Genomic DNA, 18,023 nt, shown 5'->3' with positions numbered 1-18,023 from the left:
GAACAACTTTTACTAGATAAAATATCACAGGCATAATTATTTTAGTACATCTGGCAATGGTTCAAAGTAATACGGATGACATTTTAAGAAAGCATAATAGCCAGTGATTTCAGCTGACATCTAGTCTCCTGCAAATAATATACATTTTTGATGTGATCTGTATGGATTTAGTTATTTAAGATGATTGCTGTACTTCTCATGCGCCCACTGGAACAAGCTGTAGCTCTGTTAAGTTTCTGAGATCACTTAATAATTCATTGTTTCAATTTTCTGTATTTCAGCCTCTGATGTGTGATAATGCTTGGAGTTACTTCACTTTTCCTTTCAAAAGCAATTTAGAAACCTCCCTTCCTTTTCTTACAGCTGGCACTGTACGTGCTGTCATTCCTGGAACCCAGGGACCTTCTGCAGGCAGCCCAGACGTGCCGTTATTGGAGGATTCTGGCTGAAGATAATCTTCTCTGGAGAGAGAAATGCAAAGAGGAAGGTAAGGCTGAGCAAAAAGATGAATGTAATGGTCAAAGCGTTGCTGTCAGAAAGTGCAGCTCATTTACATAATAAGCTTAAAGTTTTATGAAGGGAATTTGGGTGACTTTAAATTTACTGTCTGGGATGTTTTGAGCTGTGTGCTGCATATCTTTGTTAAAAGTAGGAAGCAGAAGTAATCTATGGAGCACTAGAAATGAAACAAGACTTAAGCTTGAACATCCTGTGCATAAGGTGTAACGTGTAAGTTTTTAAAATACACTGATTTTTCCTGGTTAAGGACTGTTTTTATTCACAATACAACCAAAGCAAATATGAGATGAGCATTGCCTCACAGGAGGAAAACCTGCAGTGGTTGTGTAGAATGTGCACCGTGATTTTGTGTCAGTCGTGGGAAAATTGAGAAATTTCAGAGGGTAGGAGAAGAAAGTGGAAATCGATTGCTTGGAGAAGGGGACACGTTCCATAAGCCATGTTGATATCCCTGCCTCCTGCCCAGTCAAGAAGACTGAGAGTTTCAGCCCAATATGAATGGACAATAAAAGACTCAATGAAAAATTTGCACCTGTGTGAAAATAAGGGAAATGTAAACTTGTTAAACAGAAATACTTGGCTAAGCAGTCAGGCAGATTGAGCACATGCATGCAGCCTCAGAGCAGAGTCCTTACTGGACACAGGCAAATGCTGGTACTGTCCAGTCTGTCTCAGCACCGAGACAAGAACGTGGGGCATAGGCTTTAAAAATGATGACACCGTGAATGTAGTCGGCTATTTTTAAAGGTCCCTAAATTAATGAGTTGTTCTTCTGCAATGGAAATTGGGTGTCTAACCTCATAAATCTTATCTAAAGATTCTCCTCTTACAAATTTCAGTGAAAAATGCATTGAGAGGACAGAATGAGGAAAAAGGAAAACAGTGAGGGGTGTTAAGTCTTTGTGAGCTGAGAAGGGAAAAATAAATCTGGCCAGGCACAAGAGTACTGGTTAAACAGGATTGTAGACTATTCAGACTTGGTGAGGTGCACAGTAACATGAAAGCTCACTTAATTACAATTTTTCAGATAGAAACGCAGGAAAGGGGGCTAAAAGCAGAAGAGTGAAATCCATTTACTGCCAACAGTCATAAGTCAGGCTAGTAGAGAGATGCAGTAGAGAAGTGTGTAGAAAAGATGGGTAGGTGAGAAAGGGAATTGGCCAAGAAAAAGAAAGAAAGAAAGGAAGAAGACACAAAATATAGTAAGAAGTATGAAATGAAGCACTACCTCTTAAATGTCAATTCAGACAGGGTGCAACCACCTAAACCGAAGCAGGCGAGGACAGAGCTTTTTGAAAAAAACAAATGAAGAGGTCAAGAATCACGGGGTACTTAAAGGTAATGAAGATGCACTACCAGAGGATTTTTTGAAGGGCTTCAGAATGGGAGTATGAATGGTTGTGGATGATAGTCAGGTGGGAAGGCAATATTCTGCTACATTGCCTCAGAATAAGGGACCAAGCAAGTAGATTTCTGGCAAGGAGTGATGAAAATGAGCATTTTCAACCACATGATTACAGTAATGATTACAATTGGAAGGCAAGAAAGATGGTAGTACGGAGAGCTGAGGAGCAGGGTGGGTCACTGACACAAAAGGCAAATACTGGCATGGAGAAGATGAGCAGAATTCTGTGTCAGGAGGTTGCTGTGTTGATGCTGTATTTAATTTCAGAGATAACTCTAATGTTTAGGGGGAGAAAAGCAGTTTTATTGGGGGTGGACTCATCACTCCCTCCTGCCACCACAGCCCCACCTCTATTTTTTCTTTAAATCCATTTTAGGGATTGACGAACCATTGCATATCAAGAGGAGGAAAGTAATAAAACCAGGCTTTATACACAGTCCGTGGAAGAGCGCCTATATCCGACAACACAGAATTGATACCAACTGGCGGCGAGGAGAACTTAAATCGCCTAAGGTGAGTTGCTGGGCTGCGTGCAGGGTGCCATGAACTCGGCAGGATCCACTCGGGTTATTTTTTTCCTTCAGACAAGTCAAACTAGCCATGCACAAAAAGCAGTGCATCGCTACAGAAAGGCAGTCATGTGTATGTATGTTAGCTTACCATGTTTTTACGTTAATTTCTGAGCACCATATTAGCAAATATAGAAATGTAAAGGTTTACGCAGCAAAACTCTCTTGCTGCTGTTTTAAAAAATGCTGTAGGTTCTGCTGATTGTCTGTGCACATGCCAGTCTTCGTGAGGTAAATAATCCCACAGACTTGATTGGAAATACTTAGATTTAAAATCAAACACACGCATTTGTGGAGCGGGCCAAGTATCAACACAGAAATATTCCACGACTATTCAGTGATCATTTCATGCTTTATTTATAGATATTCTTATAAATTGAGCAACAGGAGATGGTGATTTTGTTCCATGTTAAGATTTTTTTTTAAACATTGAAATATTTAATGATATTGATTTCAGATTCTCATTATGGCTTTTCCAATAGAAAGATATGAAGCAATACCTACAGCCCATTTTAAAATAAATTAACAGCTGTCTAATCAAACCTGGTATTGAGCTAGCAGTCAGAACCATGAAAAAAAACATACTCATATCCTATTAGCCAATTTCCTTGTCTTGATTCGTGTACAACAAAACAATAAGAACAAAAAGATCCCTGTGAAAAACCTATGGATGTATCCTGCTGTTTATTTGGCCGTGACTCATGCACGTCTGCAGCAGTGGCTCTGTGTTTCTTGCCTTGATATGCCACATCAAGTTATCTTGGAATTATTATTAAAATTACAGCCTCAGGCATTAGCCAAATGCCCATTTCATTTCAATGAACATCTTGAGAAATGCTCAAGTATCTTAAATAAAGGCATTCCTTGTTCCTTCTCATTCTCTGTATTCTGATAACCGTGCCGTATTTTAGTATAATATACTGAATTGCAGTATTTCTGAAATCACATATTGAAGATCCTACTTCTGCAGGGTACCATTCCAATCCACATTTCCGCCTTTAAACGATTGCTTTTTTTTGTACTTTAGCTTACGCTTGATAGTTTTTGACTTGGTGCAGCTTCACATTTAACAGATGACAGTGTTTGGTTGGAAAGGAAGAAAATGGGCATGCTTGGTCTTGACCGTAGAAATACAAATGTGCAGTAAATAATACAATGCTGTCATTTTTGTTCAAGATCGGAAAAGCTCAAAACATAGCTTAATAGGTAGAAGTCTAAGGGGGGAAAAAATGGAAAATTAGAGAGAAAGAGAGGGAACAACTGCAGAGGAATTGAGCAATGTCCAGCAACTAATTTTTTTCTACTTTCATTACTCATTTATCCTGGTACTTGTAGGAGGTTTCAAATCCCCACAGTAGGCTTGACAAGCAATGCCGCATTATTCCACAGAAGAAGGAAAATACCTTCTTTGGTCCCAGCTGGCAGTAAATGAGACTTGACATGCAGGATTAAGGGGCCGCGTTGTTTTTGAAGCAACTCTAGCATTTTATAATTTATGACTCAGAATGGCACTTTGTTTCTCCTGCTTATCTGTCTCTCATCTCCCCCGTTCAGTTGTGAGTGCACGTTTTTGTGTTCTTCACTGCCAGGTGCTCAAAGGCCACGATGATCACGTGATCACGTGCCTTCAGTTCTGCGGGAACCGAATAGTGAGCGGCTCTGATGACAACACATTAAAAGTGTGGTCAGCAGTTACTGGCAAGGTAAGTAACTGGATGGTGTGGGTGGATTCCTTAGGAAACGGGATACCAGTTAGCACTGTGATACGGGTTGAAAATATCACTGCTCTGCCTGACCACACCCAGCGTGGTGTTTGGGGCTGCCTGGAGAAAGATTCAGGAAAACGAATGGTAGATGTTTGGGTCATCTCCTCCTGCACAGAGACTGGTTCAAAGAAGTCACCTTGATGTGAAATTACAATGCTGTTCATGCTACTGCTGGCATATATCCTTGTTCTCTTGGCAATTCTTCTATTCTCGTGGAGTCATTTGTGACATGGATGCTAAAGAATTTGGACAGATATGTTGCTTTATCTTCCTTAAAGCTTAATTTAGCCTCGTTTTACTCCTCTAGATCTCACTTGTCTTCTATCATTCTTTCTGTTGTTTTTAAGTTATTGAAACGGTGTGTTGATTTTACTGGCTCTGTTTTCAGATGCGGTTTGTTTTTCATTCTAAGCTGCTATACTGCTGAGCCACAGGAAAAAAAAAAGTGTAACTTGCTTTAGGTTTAAATATTTCCTATTAAATTAGATCCAGCTCAGGCAGGAATTTAATAAGCTTCAATAATTTAATTTTGGCTTAGAGAAGCAAAACAATATGTGCAATCAAAAAGACAGTACTGAGCATTTCACTCATGTTAGAACATCACAGCTACTCAGCAAACAGCTCCATATAGCTATAGAAAAGGCCACAGAGCAATAGTAATTTTTCCCATCTAAACTAGTATCATTTAGACTTCGTATTGTTTTAACAGTATAGTTATTTGAACACAGGACAGTTTTTGAGATTAACTCAATGGTGTTCAGGTTGAACGTGTCAAGGATTTGTCTTTACCTGCCTAATAATGCCTTGACAAGGTTATAAATACTACAGCGGGAAAGAATGAAATCCAAAGCAATAGGCAGCCTCTCCCTACCTCTCCTGTCTAATGAAGGAACCCATGGTAGATTTTTCATATTTTGACTGAAAAGGCAGGATAAACTGGGATGGAAAATACTTGCTTTCTATATATGGTTCTCTCAAAAGAAAAATGTTCTTTTAAACATATAAAATTGATCGTGGTAGCATAACTTACCAATTGATGTTCAGTAATTTTCAGTAAAGGTAATTCCAAATCCTAATGGGACTATTTACCCTAAACCTTAGAGGTAAATACTGTAAGTGAAAGAGGGCTGTATTAGCCCTTATGCTTACTGGTAGTGAAGAATTAATAAAATAAAAAGAACCCTGGAGGTTGGTCTTTGCAAATGAACATGGCTTAATAATCCCCTTGACAGATGTAAAGCCCAGAATAGGGATTCTGTGTTCTTAGTGCTTGAGAAGGATGATTTCTTAAAATATGAGCAAATCAGTGGAAACATACTTTGAAAAAAAAGTTGGGGAGATGTAAAAGTGAAAAGCTGTTTTGAAGTTAAAAAGGTGGAATTGCTGGGAGTGAATTAAGTTAGGAAGCAGGAACTGCAGAAAAGTGGTAGAAGGTGGATATTAAATTAGATATTGGCAATGTATGAACAGCAGAAAAGTAAGGAATTTAAGTAAGTCTATTAGAAGGGACATTACAGTAGAAATTAGTGTACTGTTGATTGCTGATGCAGGAAAAGTACTCATGTTTGGAGAAAACTCATATGGTGGAAATCCAGCATGCAGCAATGATGGAATATTTCAGCAGAAATTTGAAAGGGCATTAAAAACAGCCACCAAAGCTTGGATGTATTTAATTACAGCTGATTCAGATAGCTGCATTGGTTGCATCCTATGATTGGTTTCTAAAGTTACCTGTGGGGTAAAATAGGTGTTTTTTTCAACAGAAGAAAGCTGAAATGTATAGATAGTTAAACTGAGTAAACTGGAAGACTGGGTTTTTAGGATACCTTATCTCAGATAAAAAACAAACAAACTGGACTATGTAAAAAGGAGTCATTTAACAGAGAAGGGCCACAGATATTAATGCCACTTAGCGTTAGATTACAGAAAAAGAGATCATCAGGCTGTCTTGACCACTTTGCTGATGCAGGTACAGGTTGGCCTGATAAAAATAACAGATGATATAGAAATAGATGGCGGTCTGCACTGCAAGGCAGTATCCTGTGACACAACTAAAGAAAACAGAGCAATGCAAAATCAACATGGCACATATTTAAATGGGTTAGAAAGTGGGTAATTAGCGAGATCATGTTATTAATGTAAATGCAGAATCTGTATGGAATATCTTTCTAGAGGGGTCTTGCAAGGATCTGTTCTTGTCTGTACTAATTAGCAATTACTGCTGCTTGATGAAAATGCATATACAGTCATTACTTGTAAGGAATACAGACAGAGATGGAGACAAAACATTGTTCCAGAGTGGGTGAGGTTTTAAACAAGAAGGTGTGAGCAATCACTCTTCCTACATGGTGCAAAATCATGTCACACAGCTGGCATCAAAGAAGGCCAGCCACGTGTGTGGAATGTGGGAGTCTCTCCTGGGCAACAGTGATGGCTGCAGAAGGTTGGAAACGTGATTTCACATTGTTGATGCTGTAGCTGTAGCTTACAGAATGTGCTGTTTCTTGGCTAAACAAACAGAAAAACTGAATAAGAGAATAGTTTATAGACTGGTAGTAAAACCACTAAGCGAACGCTCTCTCCAGTTCTAAGGTTTATGCTTTAGAAACATATTGGAAACCGCAGTGACTCAAAACAGCTGCCAAGATGAAGACTCAAGGTTGCAAAGTGCATCGCATAGAACTTTGCAGAGACAGTCTATCAAAAGCAAGATTATAGGGAAAGTTCGTTATAGTCCGAGTACCTTCAGTGGAGAGAGAAACTCAATGGGCATTTTCTAGCAGATGTAAATTTTTAGTTGAAGCACAAAGCAATCCCCAGGAGCCTTCTGGCTCTCGCTGTGAGCAGCTACTGTTACCTCCTTGATTTAGGCTTTCTGAAACTTCTTTTAAAGTCTGTCACAACAGTAACTGAGCCACACGTTTCTTTCCAGTGCTTGAGAACATTAGTTGGACACACAGGTGGAGTCTGGTCATCACAGATGAGGGACAACATCATCATCAGTGGATCTACAGACCGGACTTTGAAAGTCTGGAATGCTGAGACTGGAGAATGCATACATACTTTGTATGGACACACCTCCACGGTGCGCTGCATGCATCTCCACGAGAAGAGGTAAGACTCTGTCCAGAGCTACAGCTGTAGTCCGGCTTCCAATCTGCACTCTGTTTACACAAACACTTGTTAAATTGGGGTGTCTGATCAGACACTGAGTGAAATACAAAACAGGCGGAGCATCCAAACTAAAGTATGCCAGTTGACTAAGGGAGGAGATTATTAACTGAAGCAAAGGCATATGGATATTAATTAAAGAACAGAAAACTAAGAGAGTCAGGAACTTTATAAAGCTGTCTTTTACCTTATTCTAAAACTCATTCTTCATTACAACCCGATCCAGTCTACCACAGCAAATAATTTATTCTTAGCTTTTTGTACGTTACAGACTTTTACTCTCTCTGCAGAGTGACTTTAGTATTGTTGGTGCGGTTCTTTATCAACATTTTAACTTACTGTATCATCATTTCTGCGGTAGAAATTCATGTCTTGGTTCAAGGAACATTGGCAGAGTTACTTGGCTGTGGCACGGTGCTGTTGTCAGAGTGCCTGTTGGTTACATTTCTCTTTTTTGAAGAATGCTGAGGTTTTTCTTTATCTGTGCCATTAATATTAATTCCTTCTCACTTTTAAAATTGTGCTTGCCTAAAAAGGCTTTTAAAAGTATAAACTGAAAAAAAAAGCAAACAAGCAGAATAATCATTCCTTTGCTAAAAGTATAACTTCTAAAGAAGGATCTTCTTTAATTGTTATAATTAGTTAATTCAGTCATTTAAGCAGGATGCTCAAAGTGCTAATTTGAACTCGGCATATTCATAAGCTTTCATGGATGGATACAATGGTCCACATAGTTTCTCGTGGCATCATTTTGCTGTTCATGACTGAAGTGCTTTTTAAATAGATTGCTAATTATATCAAATGGATCCTGGAGAGACAAGCAGAGCAAGGAAGAAATGCACTCAAGTCATTTGCAACCCTGATGAACTGTTGTGTCAAACCAGATCTTCGGTGGCTAGCGGACAAATGCTATCTAGTGTTCCAGATGAAAACTTGTAACTGATTTATAACTATCTCATTGTTTTAATGCTCTTATTTCCAACGCTAAATATAGGAGGGGTTTTTTTTGTTCCTCCAGAGTGGTCAGTGGTTCTCGAGATGCTACACTGAGAGTTTGGGACATAGAGACGGGCCAGTGTTTACATGTTCTGATGGGCCACGTAGCTGCAGTTCGATGCGTTCAGTATGACGGAAGAAGGGTTGTAAGTGGTGCATATGATTTTATGGTCAAAGTGTGGGATCCAGAGACCGAGACCTGTCTGCACACGCTGCAAGGGCATACTAACAGAGTCTATTCATTACAGGTAAGTGATTTTCATCTGCTGCTTATATGAACATGGTGTATTTTACCTTCTTTAATAAACTGCAAATCCTTGCTCCAGAATTATACAGACCATGAAAATACTGGGGCTTAGGTCATATTCCCCTTTTCCATTTTTTCATCTTCGTCGTATGTTGCTTTAATTTAGAGGCTGTGGGTTTTTTGTTTTTTTTTTGTTTTTTGTTTTTTGTTTTTTTTTTTAAAGAGTACTTTTAAAGTCCATAATACAATAAAGCCCAAATCTCTGTCCTGGCAAGTTATGTACTTTTCTAGAGCTTGGGATTGTTTGTTAGGCGTTTTTTAAATGTTGTATTGGTTTCCCCAAAAGAAGTTCTAATGTTACTATTTAAATACATTAGCTAATACAGTATTTGAAAATGTGCCAGAAACCCCATTGGATTAATGTTCTGAATTAAGCAAATCTGTTCATCCTTATTTTGTAGTCACATCCTCTAGTTCCAAACTGTAATTCATAGTAAGGATGAACCTAAAACTTAATGCCCTGACTTAAGTATTTGTTTTATTGGTTCTGAGCAAAGGCTGCATCTACAGTTCTGAGGCTTTGTCTGCAGAGACATGTTGCTGTAGATGCAGATCATTCTTGGTACCAGTGTACGGCATGGCCAGTTTACCTCTTGCCTGACTTCACCACAGTTATGCTGGCAAAGTCATACACAGACCTCATGTCAACTCTTCTTACCTTTACTATTCCAAAAGATATCTTGTTCATTCACTGAACATCATTTCCAGGCACTGAAAGGAGAACAAAATTAATGTCATGCATGTGCCTGTTCTCACTGCAGTCTGGCAGAACTCAAAAAAGAAATAAACAACAAATTCAGCTCCCAGCTGGGAAACTGCATTCAGCGTGTAACTAGTCTGGTTGGTGGCACAGAAAATGAAGCTGCAGACGTTTTTAATAAATGTTATCATCAAAAGGTGCTTTTCACCATAATAGATCAAATGGTTTTCTATTTTAAAATGTATAGCAAAATTTATCAAAAATCACCATCCCTTCTCCTTCGTTCATGGGCTGCGGAGTATTTGAGACAAGCAGCAAACAGGTTAAAAATGCTGCACCACCTACCTCATATTATGGTTTTATCTGCAGCAGTTTGAGAACAGTGCACGTTATCTTCACTGGTGGCTCTTGTTCCAGTTGGCAAATATAAGTGTCTTACTCTACTAATGGAGTAGTAGAGGGTCAAGTAATTGGGTTATGTTGATCATGCTGGTAGTATTTATAGCTTGTAAGTGGAACTTGGAGAGGCAGAAGGCTACAGGTGCTTAGAGCTTTAGGACTTTCAAGTTTGTTGAAATTGAAAGGTAAGCTCCTGCTGAAACAGCCCATGAGTAGAATAATGAGGCTGAACAGTGTGCCTGTCTTCCCCACTCCTGCCCCATTGTGAATTCTCTTACGTTTCAGTATTTCCCCATTTGCGACCCCCCCAGACAATTGTTAGAGATCTTTAATGCCACAGTTTAAGAGTACTAATCCGGTTGCCTTTTCTTAGTCACCTTTCTCAGTTGCCTTTGTCATAGTCCACAGATTGTCAGGACCCTCAGAAAACACAGTACAGCCACTGATCTGAACCACTGTCTGTTTAACTGCAGCAATATTGAAGTAGTTTGTCTTTACACTCAGCCTTAAGGCTTTCTTTCTGAATACTTTATGCAAGTAGAATACAGGTAAATGACAGGAGAGAGGAGGTTTTTTTTTTTGTGTTTTTTCTTTTTTGCATCAGTCTTTCTTTAAGTCCAGCTTAGGAAAGAAAAACATTCTGTAGTGTTCCTTGCAGCAAGTGTGCTGGCTGCTCACCATTCCTGATCCATTTATCCAAAGTCAAATTAGTTCACATGCTTTTTTGAAAGCATAGTGCAGAAAACAGGATGCAAAATTCTAGTCAAAGTCTTAGCAATGCCTGCTGTAATGGAGAAGTTACTTTATGTATATTGTGTAGCATATCCCTATTTTGGATACCAGAGTGTGTGTTTTTTTAGTGTATTTTCACTGGAACTGCAATGTATTCCAGTCAGCAGGCTGCACGTGCCAGTTGCTCTCTAAATCTTCTGAACCAAAGTGTCACTCAGCCATGACTGCAGGTAGAGATCTGAGGTGTTCTAAGATGCAAGAGGTTTTACAAAAAGAAGCAGTCGGATAGCCGGGTTCTTTCTTCTCTTGTTACTAGATACCAGCAAGCCCACATGGACAAGTAGTGCTAGTTTGCTCTGGCTATCCCAGGCTGCAGTTTTACCCTTATGTATTCTTGGCCAAGCTCAGATCTTCATAACTCTCTCTTTTACATGCTTCACTTTGCGTCAGGTTCTACCATTTGGAATGTCCCACTAATCCTAATGAAAATACTAAGTGCGAGACACCCAGAGCTCTTACTGATATGTCTAAATTGTCTGTGAACTACATTGTGAACTGAACTGATAGTGTCCCTGCACCAAGTATTATTTGTTAGTTTATTCTGCAAATTAAAGTTATGCTGACCAATCCACAATTCTCCAGTCTCCCATCCTTGAATAAAGAGAGAAATGGTACCTGCCATCTGAAGCCTTGTCTGTCTTCCATGACATCTCAAAATAGCATCAGATGTCTCTAGGATTGTCTTCAAACAACTTTGCTGTACGTGTGCATTTTCTCCATTCTAGTGGAAGTTCGTATCAGTTGTCACTGGTGTTAGCCTACACTCAGATGGCTGAGGACTGAAGCAAAAAGAAAACTTAAATAGCCTTAAATAGCCTCATCTGGTGTTTCTTTCTCTTCTCAATCAGCTTAAACAAGCTTCTAAAAAATCTTTTCTCCTTCCTTCCTTTTTTTTTTTTTTTTTTTTTTTTAATTAATTAACCAAAATGGCCTTTTTACCATCTGTGACAGCTCTTGTTAGTTCCGTCTTGTTTTGCGCTCTGCTTTTCTGATTTTGTCCCAGCGTACTCCTTTGTACACTTCTGTTGATCTCATTTCTTCTTTTATACAATTCCCTATACTTCAACCAAGTAGGTCTTGGTAATTTACTGCATTTCCTATCTTTCCCTCAAACAAGGATAGTTTGTTTCTCTAAGAAGGTGCCAGCTCTCCTGAACTCTTCTTCTCCTTAGAGATGCATAAAAACCTCATGGGAAGGAAGTCTCAGTTTATTAAGTATTCCTCCTTGAAGCCCTCTGTTTTTATTCTTCCACTCTTTTTCCTTCCTTTTGTGGGAACCCTGACTCATGGCGTCATCGCTCTCACTCAGGTTACTTTTCATCTCCATATCCTCTACATGTTTCATCTCTTGGTCAGAAGTATCCAATCTCTTCGCTGATTTCTCTGTGTGTTCATCTTCTACATATTTTTACTTTGTATCTTGGTACATGCCCAGAAAATCCAGAATCTGAACATCTGAGTCAGCATATCTACTTTTCCCAGCAGTGAGTAGGAAGTTAAAAAGTTCCTTGTTGCACATGATTACGCCGACAAAATGTTTGACCCAGCATTTTTCAATTTCTTTCCTTCTATTTTCCTGTATTGTTTTTATGTCTGTTATTTCTTTTCTCCAGCTTAAAGTCCCTCTGACTTGTGGAAAAGCAGGTTTGGCTGTTAACTTATTTATTAGGACAACAACAGCCTCTTAGTGCTGTATGCTGCAGCAGACAGGATTCTGTTCTTTTTAAGAGTTGTATTTTATTTGAAAGACCAGTGGTCCAGTGCCCTCCTCTTCAGGCTGAGTACCCCATAGGTTGTGTTCACAACTGGAAATGACACTGCCATGAATCACCAGCTCCTGTATCAAGCACAGCCATATATCTATGAAGACTGAAATGCAATTTCCAAATATATTACACATACCTAATGTTAACTTTAGTGAATTAAATGCTTAATAGCCCCGCCTTCATAGAGAGCATTGTAAGATCCTAATATAATCGTTTATAACAGATTTACCTTTCTTGTAGTTCGATGGTATCCATGTGGTGAGTGGATCTCTTGACACGTCCATCCGAGTTTGGGATGTGGAGACCGGAAACTGCATTCACACACTCACAGGCCACCAGTCTTTGACAAGTGGAATGGAACTTAAGGACAATATACTTGTGTCTGGGAACGCTGATTCTACAGTCAAAATCTGGGACATTAAAACAGGACAATGTTTACAGACATTGCAAGGTGAGCTTAAACTACCATGATAGAAATCAAGCTGCCTGCAGTAATCTGTGCTGCAGATCCTATATAAAACCTTCTAACCATTTCATACAAAGAAACAATCGTGGACCATTTACAACTTAAATATCATTTTTCTGATGACAGCTGTATGATCTTCCTCTGAATTAGAGGAATTTCATCTAATCTATTCAAATCACTTGCCTATTATGAAAGGCAGATGGCCTGAACCGAGAGAAATTTGCAATGAGTGTATTAGCCTAATAAGCCACAGAAATATGTAGGAAATGACATCTCAAAACAGCCAGTCAACGTTTTATTTAGGGGTCACTTGGATGTTTCAGAGCCTACTGATTAATTGGATTGGGAGGCAAAAGCACACTGTCTATTGCAATAAATCAAAAGAAAAGATTGGAAGAGAGTGGAAGATGTTTTCACTTTCTCAGTGAGAAGAAAGATTTTGGTTTCCATTTTTACAGTTGCCACTGACGCATCATGCACACCAGCATGTTATTTTGTTCCCTCTTCAGAAAAAGTCATTTATCATATCCAGCAATGCTGGCTGCAGCAGAAAGTTAAACTTCACTGGAAAAGCAGGCTGCTGTTTTAACAGTTTATATGTATCTGTATGTCCCTCAGTACTTACTGGTAGAGTAATCCCATAATAACACTTCAAAGGGACTTGGAGAAAAACATGCATTGTGGTCACCTCATTTCTGCATGGCTAAGTTCATTCTCATGAATTTCCAAGTATGCACTTGTCCTGCTGTGCGTATGCAACAAAACAAGATCACTGTAACAAAGAAGTATTTTGGGGGAATTTCACGCTTTGAAAACAGAAGGCAAGGTTCTGTACCTTTTAAAGCACAAAAACAGGGATAACACATCTAAGAGAAACAGCTGTGCTCAAGTGGATGGGTATTTACATTATATACAGCGCTGTCTGTCACTGCTTTCCCGTTAGAAACAAAAATGTTCTGGTTTGCTCTTCTAGGTCCCAACAAGCATCAGAGCGCTGTGACCTGTTTACAGTTCAACAAGAACTTTGTAATTACCAGCTCAGATGATGGGACTGTAAAACTTTGGGACTTGAAAACGGGTGAATTTATCCGAAATCTAGTTACATTGGAGAGCGGGGGAAGCGGAGGCGTCGTGTGGCGGATCAGAGCTTCCAACACAAAGCTGGTGTGTGCCGTTGGGAGCCGGAACGGGACTGAGGAAACAAAGCTGCTGGTGTTGGACTTTGACGTGGATATGAAGTGAAGGGCAGAAAGATGAATTTGTCCAAACGTGTAGGCGATGTTCTCCTTTCCCTCGCCCTGAGAAAAAAAAATAAAAGAAGAAAAAAAAAAAAAAAAAAAAAAAAAAAAAAAAAAAAAAAAAAAAAAAAAAAAAAAAGAAAAAGGAAAAAAAAAATCCCTTGTCCTTGGTGGTGCAGGATGTTGGCTTGGGGCAACAGATCCTAAAGACCTACAGACTACGAAGGAGAAGACAACGATAACAAACTCTAACTGACAAGAGAGGCATTCGCTGTCTCGTCACATAAAATGGCAACACCTTCGACCGGGGCAGCTTTGCAAAACTTCTGAAATGAAACCAGGTGCAATTCTTTCTTTACTTTCCTCCGACCCCTTCAACAGGTTGGAGAAAAAAAAAAAAAAAGAAAAAAAAGTTACAGTTCTTGTTACCAGGTTATTTTACTATGGAGATCCGTAAGGAAGCTGCACACACATGCCTGCTGGTACCCCCTGGCCCCTCAGCAAGGCGCTCTCCTGGCCCCGCTCTGAGCAGGGCTCCTCCCAGCCTCCACGAGCGGCCGCCAACTTGAAAAACCAGAGAGTGCCCGCAGTGAAACCAACTGCGGAACAAGGAGAGTCCATTCCTGGTGTGGAAAAGCTAAAATAGTACTGTGAATTGTTTTGTGCAGTTTTATCGGAGCTTTCTCTTTTTCTTTTTTTTTCTTTTTTTTTTTCCTTCCTTTTTTTGTTTTTCCTTTTGCCAACCATTGCCAACGTCAATCACAGTATTAGCCTCTGTTTAATCTACTTACCGTTGCTTCCATCTACACTCTTCAATGCATAAGTTGCTCTGAGGTGGCAAGTTGTCCTGGGTTCTGAGAGTCCTCTGATGGATTTAATTCGCAACGCTGGTGCTAGAAGTAGGTCTTCAATTATGGGATTGTGTTCCCACCCCTGTACTGTATTCCCAGTGGCCAAACTTATTTATGCTGCTAAATGAAAAGAAAGAAAAAAGCAAATTATTTTTTTTTATTTTGTTTTTCCTGCTGTGACGTTTTAGTCCCAGACTGAATTCCAAATTTGCTCTAGTTTGGTTACAGAAAAAGACTTTTTGCCACTGAAACTTGAGCCAACTGTGCCTCTAAGAGGCTGAGAGTGGAAGAGTTTCAGACAATTAAAGAGTGAAGTTTGCCTGCAAATAAAGAATTGAGTGTGTGTGCAAAGCTTATTTTCTTTTTTTCTGGGCAAAAATGAAAACACATTCCTTAGAACAAAGCTCATTGCAGCCTGTTCTGTGGGGAAACTTTTTCTTTGTGAGGGCTGTGGTGAATGGAATGAACATTAAAAAATAAAAAATTTCAAAAAAAAAAGCTAAAAAAACTGACAAAATTTTTTAAAAAGATGATAAAATACAAAAAAGGAAAATAAAGTTGCTGGTCAGTCTTCGTGTTTTACAGTATTTGAGGAAAAAAAACCAACCAACCAACCACGCAACTGTTACAGTTATTGCTGGGAGGAACTGACAGAGCAAAAACTTACGGCGTTTTTGTACAGATGTCACATGCAAAACAAAATGAGAATCGAAAGAGTCAAACAGTTTGCCTCATTCTCCAAGAGCCACAACTCAAGCTGAACTGTGAAAGTGGTTTAACACTGTATCCTAGGCGAGCTTTTTTCCTCCTTTTTTGTTGTTTTCTTTTTTGTTTTGTTTTTTTGTTTTGTTTTGTTTTATTTATAGTCTGATTTAAAACAATCAGATTCCAGTTGGTTAATTTTAGTTATGTAACAACCTGACAAGATGGAGGAAAACGACGTTTAAAGGGACTGTGTCTATGGTTTGATTCACTTAGAAATTTTATTTTCTTATAACTTAAGTGCAATAAAATGTGTTTTTTCATGTTAGTCTGTCTTGCTTTTTCTGTTTCTCGTGGTTACTTTAACACCACGTCACCCATGACCCACAAAGCTCAGCCAAGTGCCACAGCAGGCCTCGTGGTGCAGTGCTGCTACAGACGGCTGTGTGAGCGGCCCTGCTGCTGTTGCAGTGTGGGGTTGGCCTCCAACAAGCTGGCGGTAAAGCCAGGGCCTTCCCATTGCCAGGGGCTGGCCAGGATTGGACTCTCGGGGGAGTGAGCTATAAAAAGCTTCTCACGTGCATAAACCTTAGTCCCAATCCTGGTACTGCATCTTAAATTTCAACTTGTTATTTATGGATTTCAATCAATTGATTGCAGTCTGAATAGCGGAAAATACATCCACAATTGCAACTAAAGTCAGAGCGAGGATTGCAGGAGAGCTTGAAACAAAGTTGATGACACAGACCCCACAGTGTTCAGGATCAGCCCAGTAGCTGCTTGTTCAGAAACCTTGCTAAGTCATCAGCTCTCAGAAACCCCCCAGCTGAGCATCCCTTTCTCTCTAATTCTCCAGGACCAAAATGTTTCCCTTTTGGGGCATACAAGTTACTTTCCCTACAGAAAACTGACATTGGGAAATAAAAGAAGAAAGTCCATGCATGAAAGAGAAAAAAATACACATCAAGTGTCTGTCTGCTTACTCCAATGTAGTTCCAATTCCCACATTATGCAAAACAAGCAGTGATGAAGGAGCACGCTTCCATCTGGCCTCTAGAGATTAAAAAACCATACAGCATCACTGAGCAGCTACAGATTGTAAGTATCTGTTCACCGAGTTGGTGTTTAAGGAAAAAATAAATAAGTAGCAGTAAGCACTGACACACAAAACTATGATCATCCAAGTTGTTTTTGTGTAAAAACAACAAAAGAGCTTATCCCCTCAGCTGGAGGGGCAGTGTATGATTGCTGGAACTTCAGGGAGCAGCTCAGTCGTGCACCTTCTGGGCTGAGAGAAGTGCTGGGCTGAGTGAGCAGGCAGGGCTCAGCCACCTGGGAATGGGGCATCAGCCTGGGCTGAACGCTTTGTGGAAGTAAGTAGGGGGGAAATACGAAACATTACTGCAGGGAACTGAGCAATAGCTTTTAACTTAGCGTAATTTTCTTCTACAATTTGTAAAAATTGCAACAATGTTTTCAAAGAGCAAAGGCAGTTTCCTACCTGTGCAGGAGAATGAGAGGATTCTGACCAACGTGATGCTGGAGGGCAGGAATACAAATTGGGGCAGAAGAGAGAAATGACTGAAGAACAGCATCCAGGCAGGCTCAAGCTGTGTGCAAGTACACTTTAAGATACGACCAGGATCAAAATGAACTTAACCAGAACTCAGAGGTCTTCCAGGTAGTAGAGCAGTTCCAGCGCTACCTTCTGTTCAAATCAATGCAGACCAGCTTGGACCTGTTGAGCAAACCACATATAGAGGTTCCATCATCCCAGATGTGGATTAAAAAAGCCCCACGTTCCCTGCAAAGCCGAGGTGTGATAGTATGTCGTATGTTAAAGACAAGAATCAGCACAGTGCTGTTTGAAAGGTTTTTCCCCTTCGATAAAAAGTCTTTGTAAAGCAAATTGTGTTAGCACTGTGCAGTCTTCTATTTTGCTACTCGCTCGGTTTAGGTTCACAGGCATTCATGTTGCTTACAATGCACATGAACAATGTCGCTCAATAAGCAGAAATTTGTTAAATTATTCAAGTGACAGCACTTCCAAAACGGACCTGTAACAAATACGTCATTAGTAAGGAAGTGTTGGAGCAGGTTTTCCTTACGGTTTCCCTATTACCCTCTTTATGGTGACACTCTTCATTTCCTAAGGAGGCTCGAGCTCAGCAGCAAATGCTCCGGTTGAGACTGCTGAGGAACCACGCTGTCTTCATTTGGTGCAATTTGATTTTTTTGGGTGGGTATTTTTTATCCAGCAGAAGTATTTGTTAGTACTGGTGGAGGACTGGAACCGCTTCCTGCTCTCAGTGTGCACGCACTTGTTGAATCTCAAGGCTTATTCATTGTGGATTATAGCATAATGATATCTGCAGC

General features: G+C 39.7%; 2 protein-coding genes across 7 annotated transcripts in view; one reads left to right on the top strand and one right to left on the bottom strand.

Annotated features, from left to right (window-relative positions):
- Positions 1-15,975, top strand: part of FBXW7 (F-box and WD repeat domain containing 7) — a 151,538-nt gene extending 135,563 nt beyond the window's left edge. For all 6 annotated transcript variants that reach the window (XM_015861319.1, XM_015861322.2, XM_015861323.1 and 3 more), the window contains 7 exons: positions 364-487; positions 2,301-2,437; positions 4,083-4,196; positions 7,192-7,373; positions 8,449-8,674; positions 12,631-12,841; positions 13,830-15,975. In XM_015861319.1, the coding sequence (XP_015716805.1) occupies positions 364-487; positions 2,301-2,437; positions 4,083-4,196; positions 7,192-7,373; positions 8,449-8,674; positions 12,631-12,841; positions 13,830-14,098 (1,263 nt within the window). In that variant the 3' untranslated portion in view covers positions 14,099-15,975. The remainder of the gene's footprint in view (positions 1-363; positions 488-2,300; positions 2,438-4,082; positions 4,197-7,191; positions 7,374-8,448; positions 8,675-12,630; positions 12,842-13,829) is intronic.
- The window catches only part of LOC107313234, a 161,210-nt gene continuing 158,509 nt past the window's right edge, over positions 15,323-18,023 (bottom strand). The window contains exon 5 of the mRNA XM_032444185.1: positions 15,323-17,385. Coding sequence (XP_032300076.1) covers positions 17,360-17,385 — 26 coding nt within the window. The 3' untranslated portion in view covers positions 15,323-17,359. The remainder of the gene's footprint in view (positions 17,386-18,023) is intronic.

This window comes from Coturnix japonica, chromosome 4 (genome assembly GCF_001577835.2).
Source record: "Coturnix japonica isolate 7356 chromosome 4, Coturnix japonica 2.1, whole genome shotgun sequence".
Taxonomy (NCBI): Eukaryota; Metazoa; Chordata; class Aves; order Galliformes; family Phasianidae; genus Coturnix; species Coturnix japonica.
The sequence above is the reverse complement of the archived record's forward strand: the minus strand, read 5'-3'. Positions and strand labels throughout refer to the sequence as shown.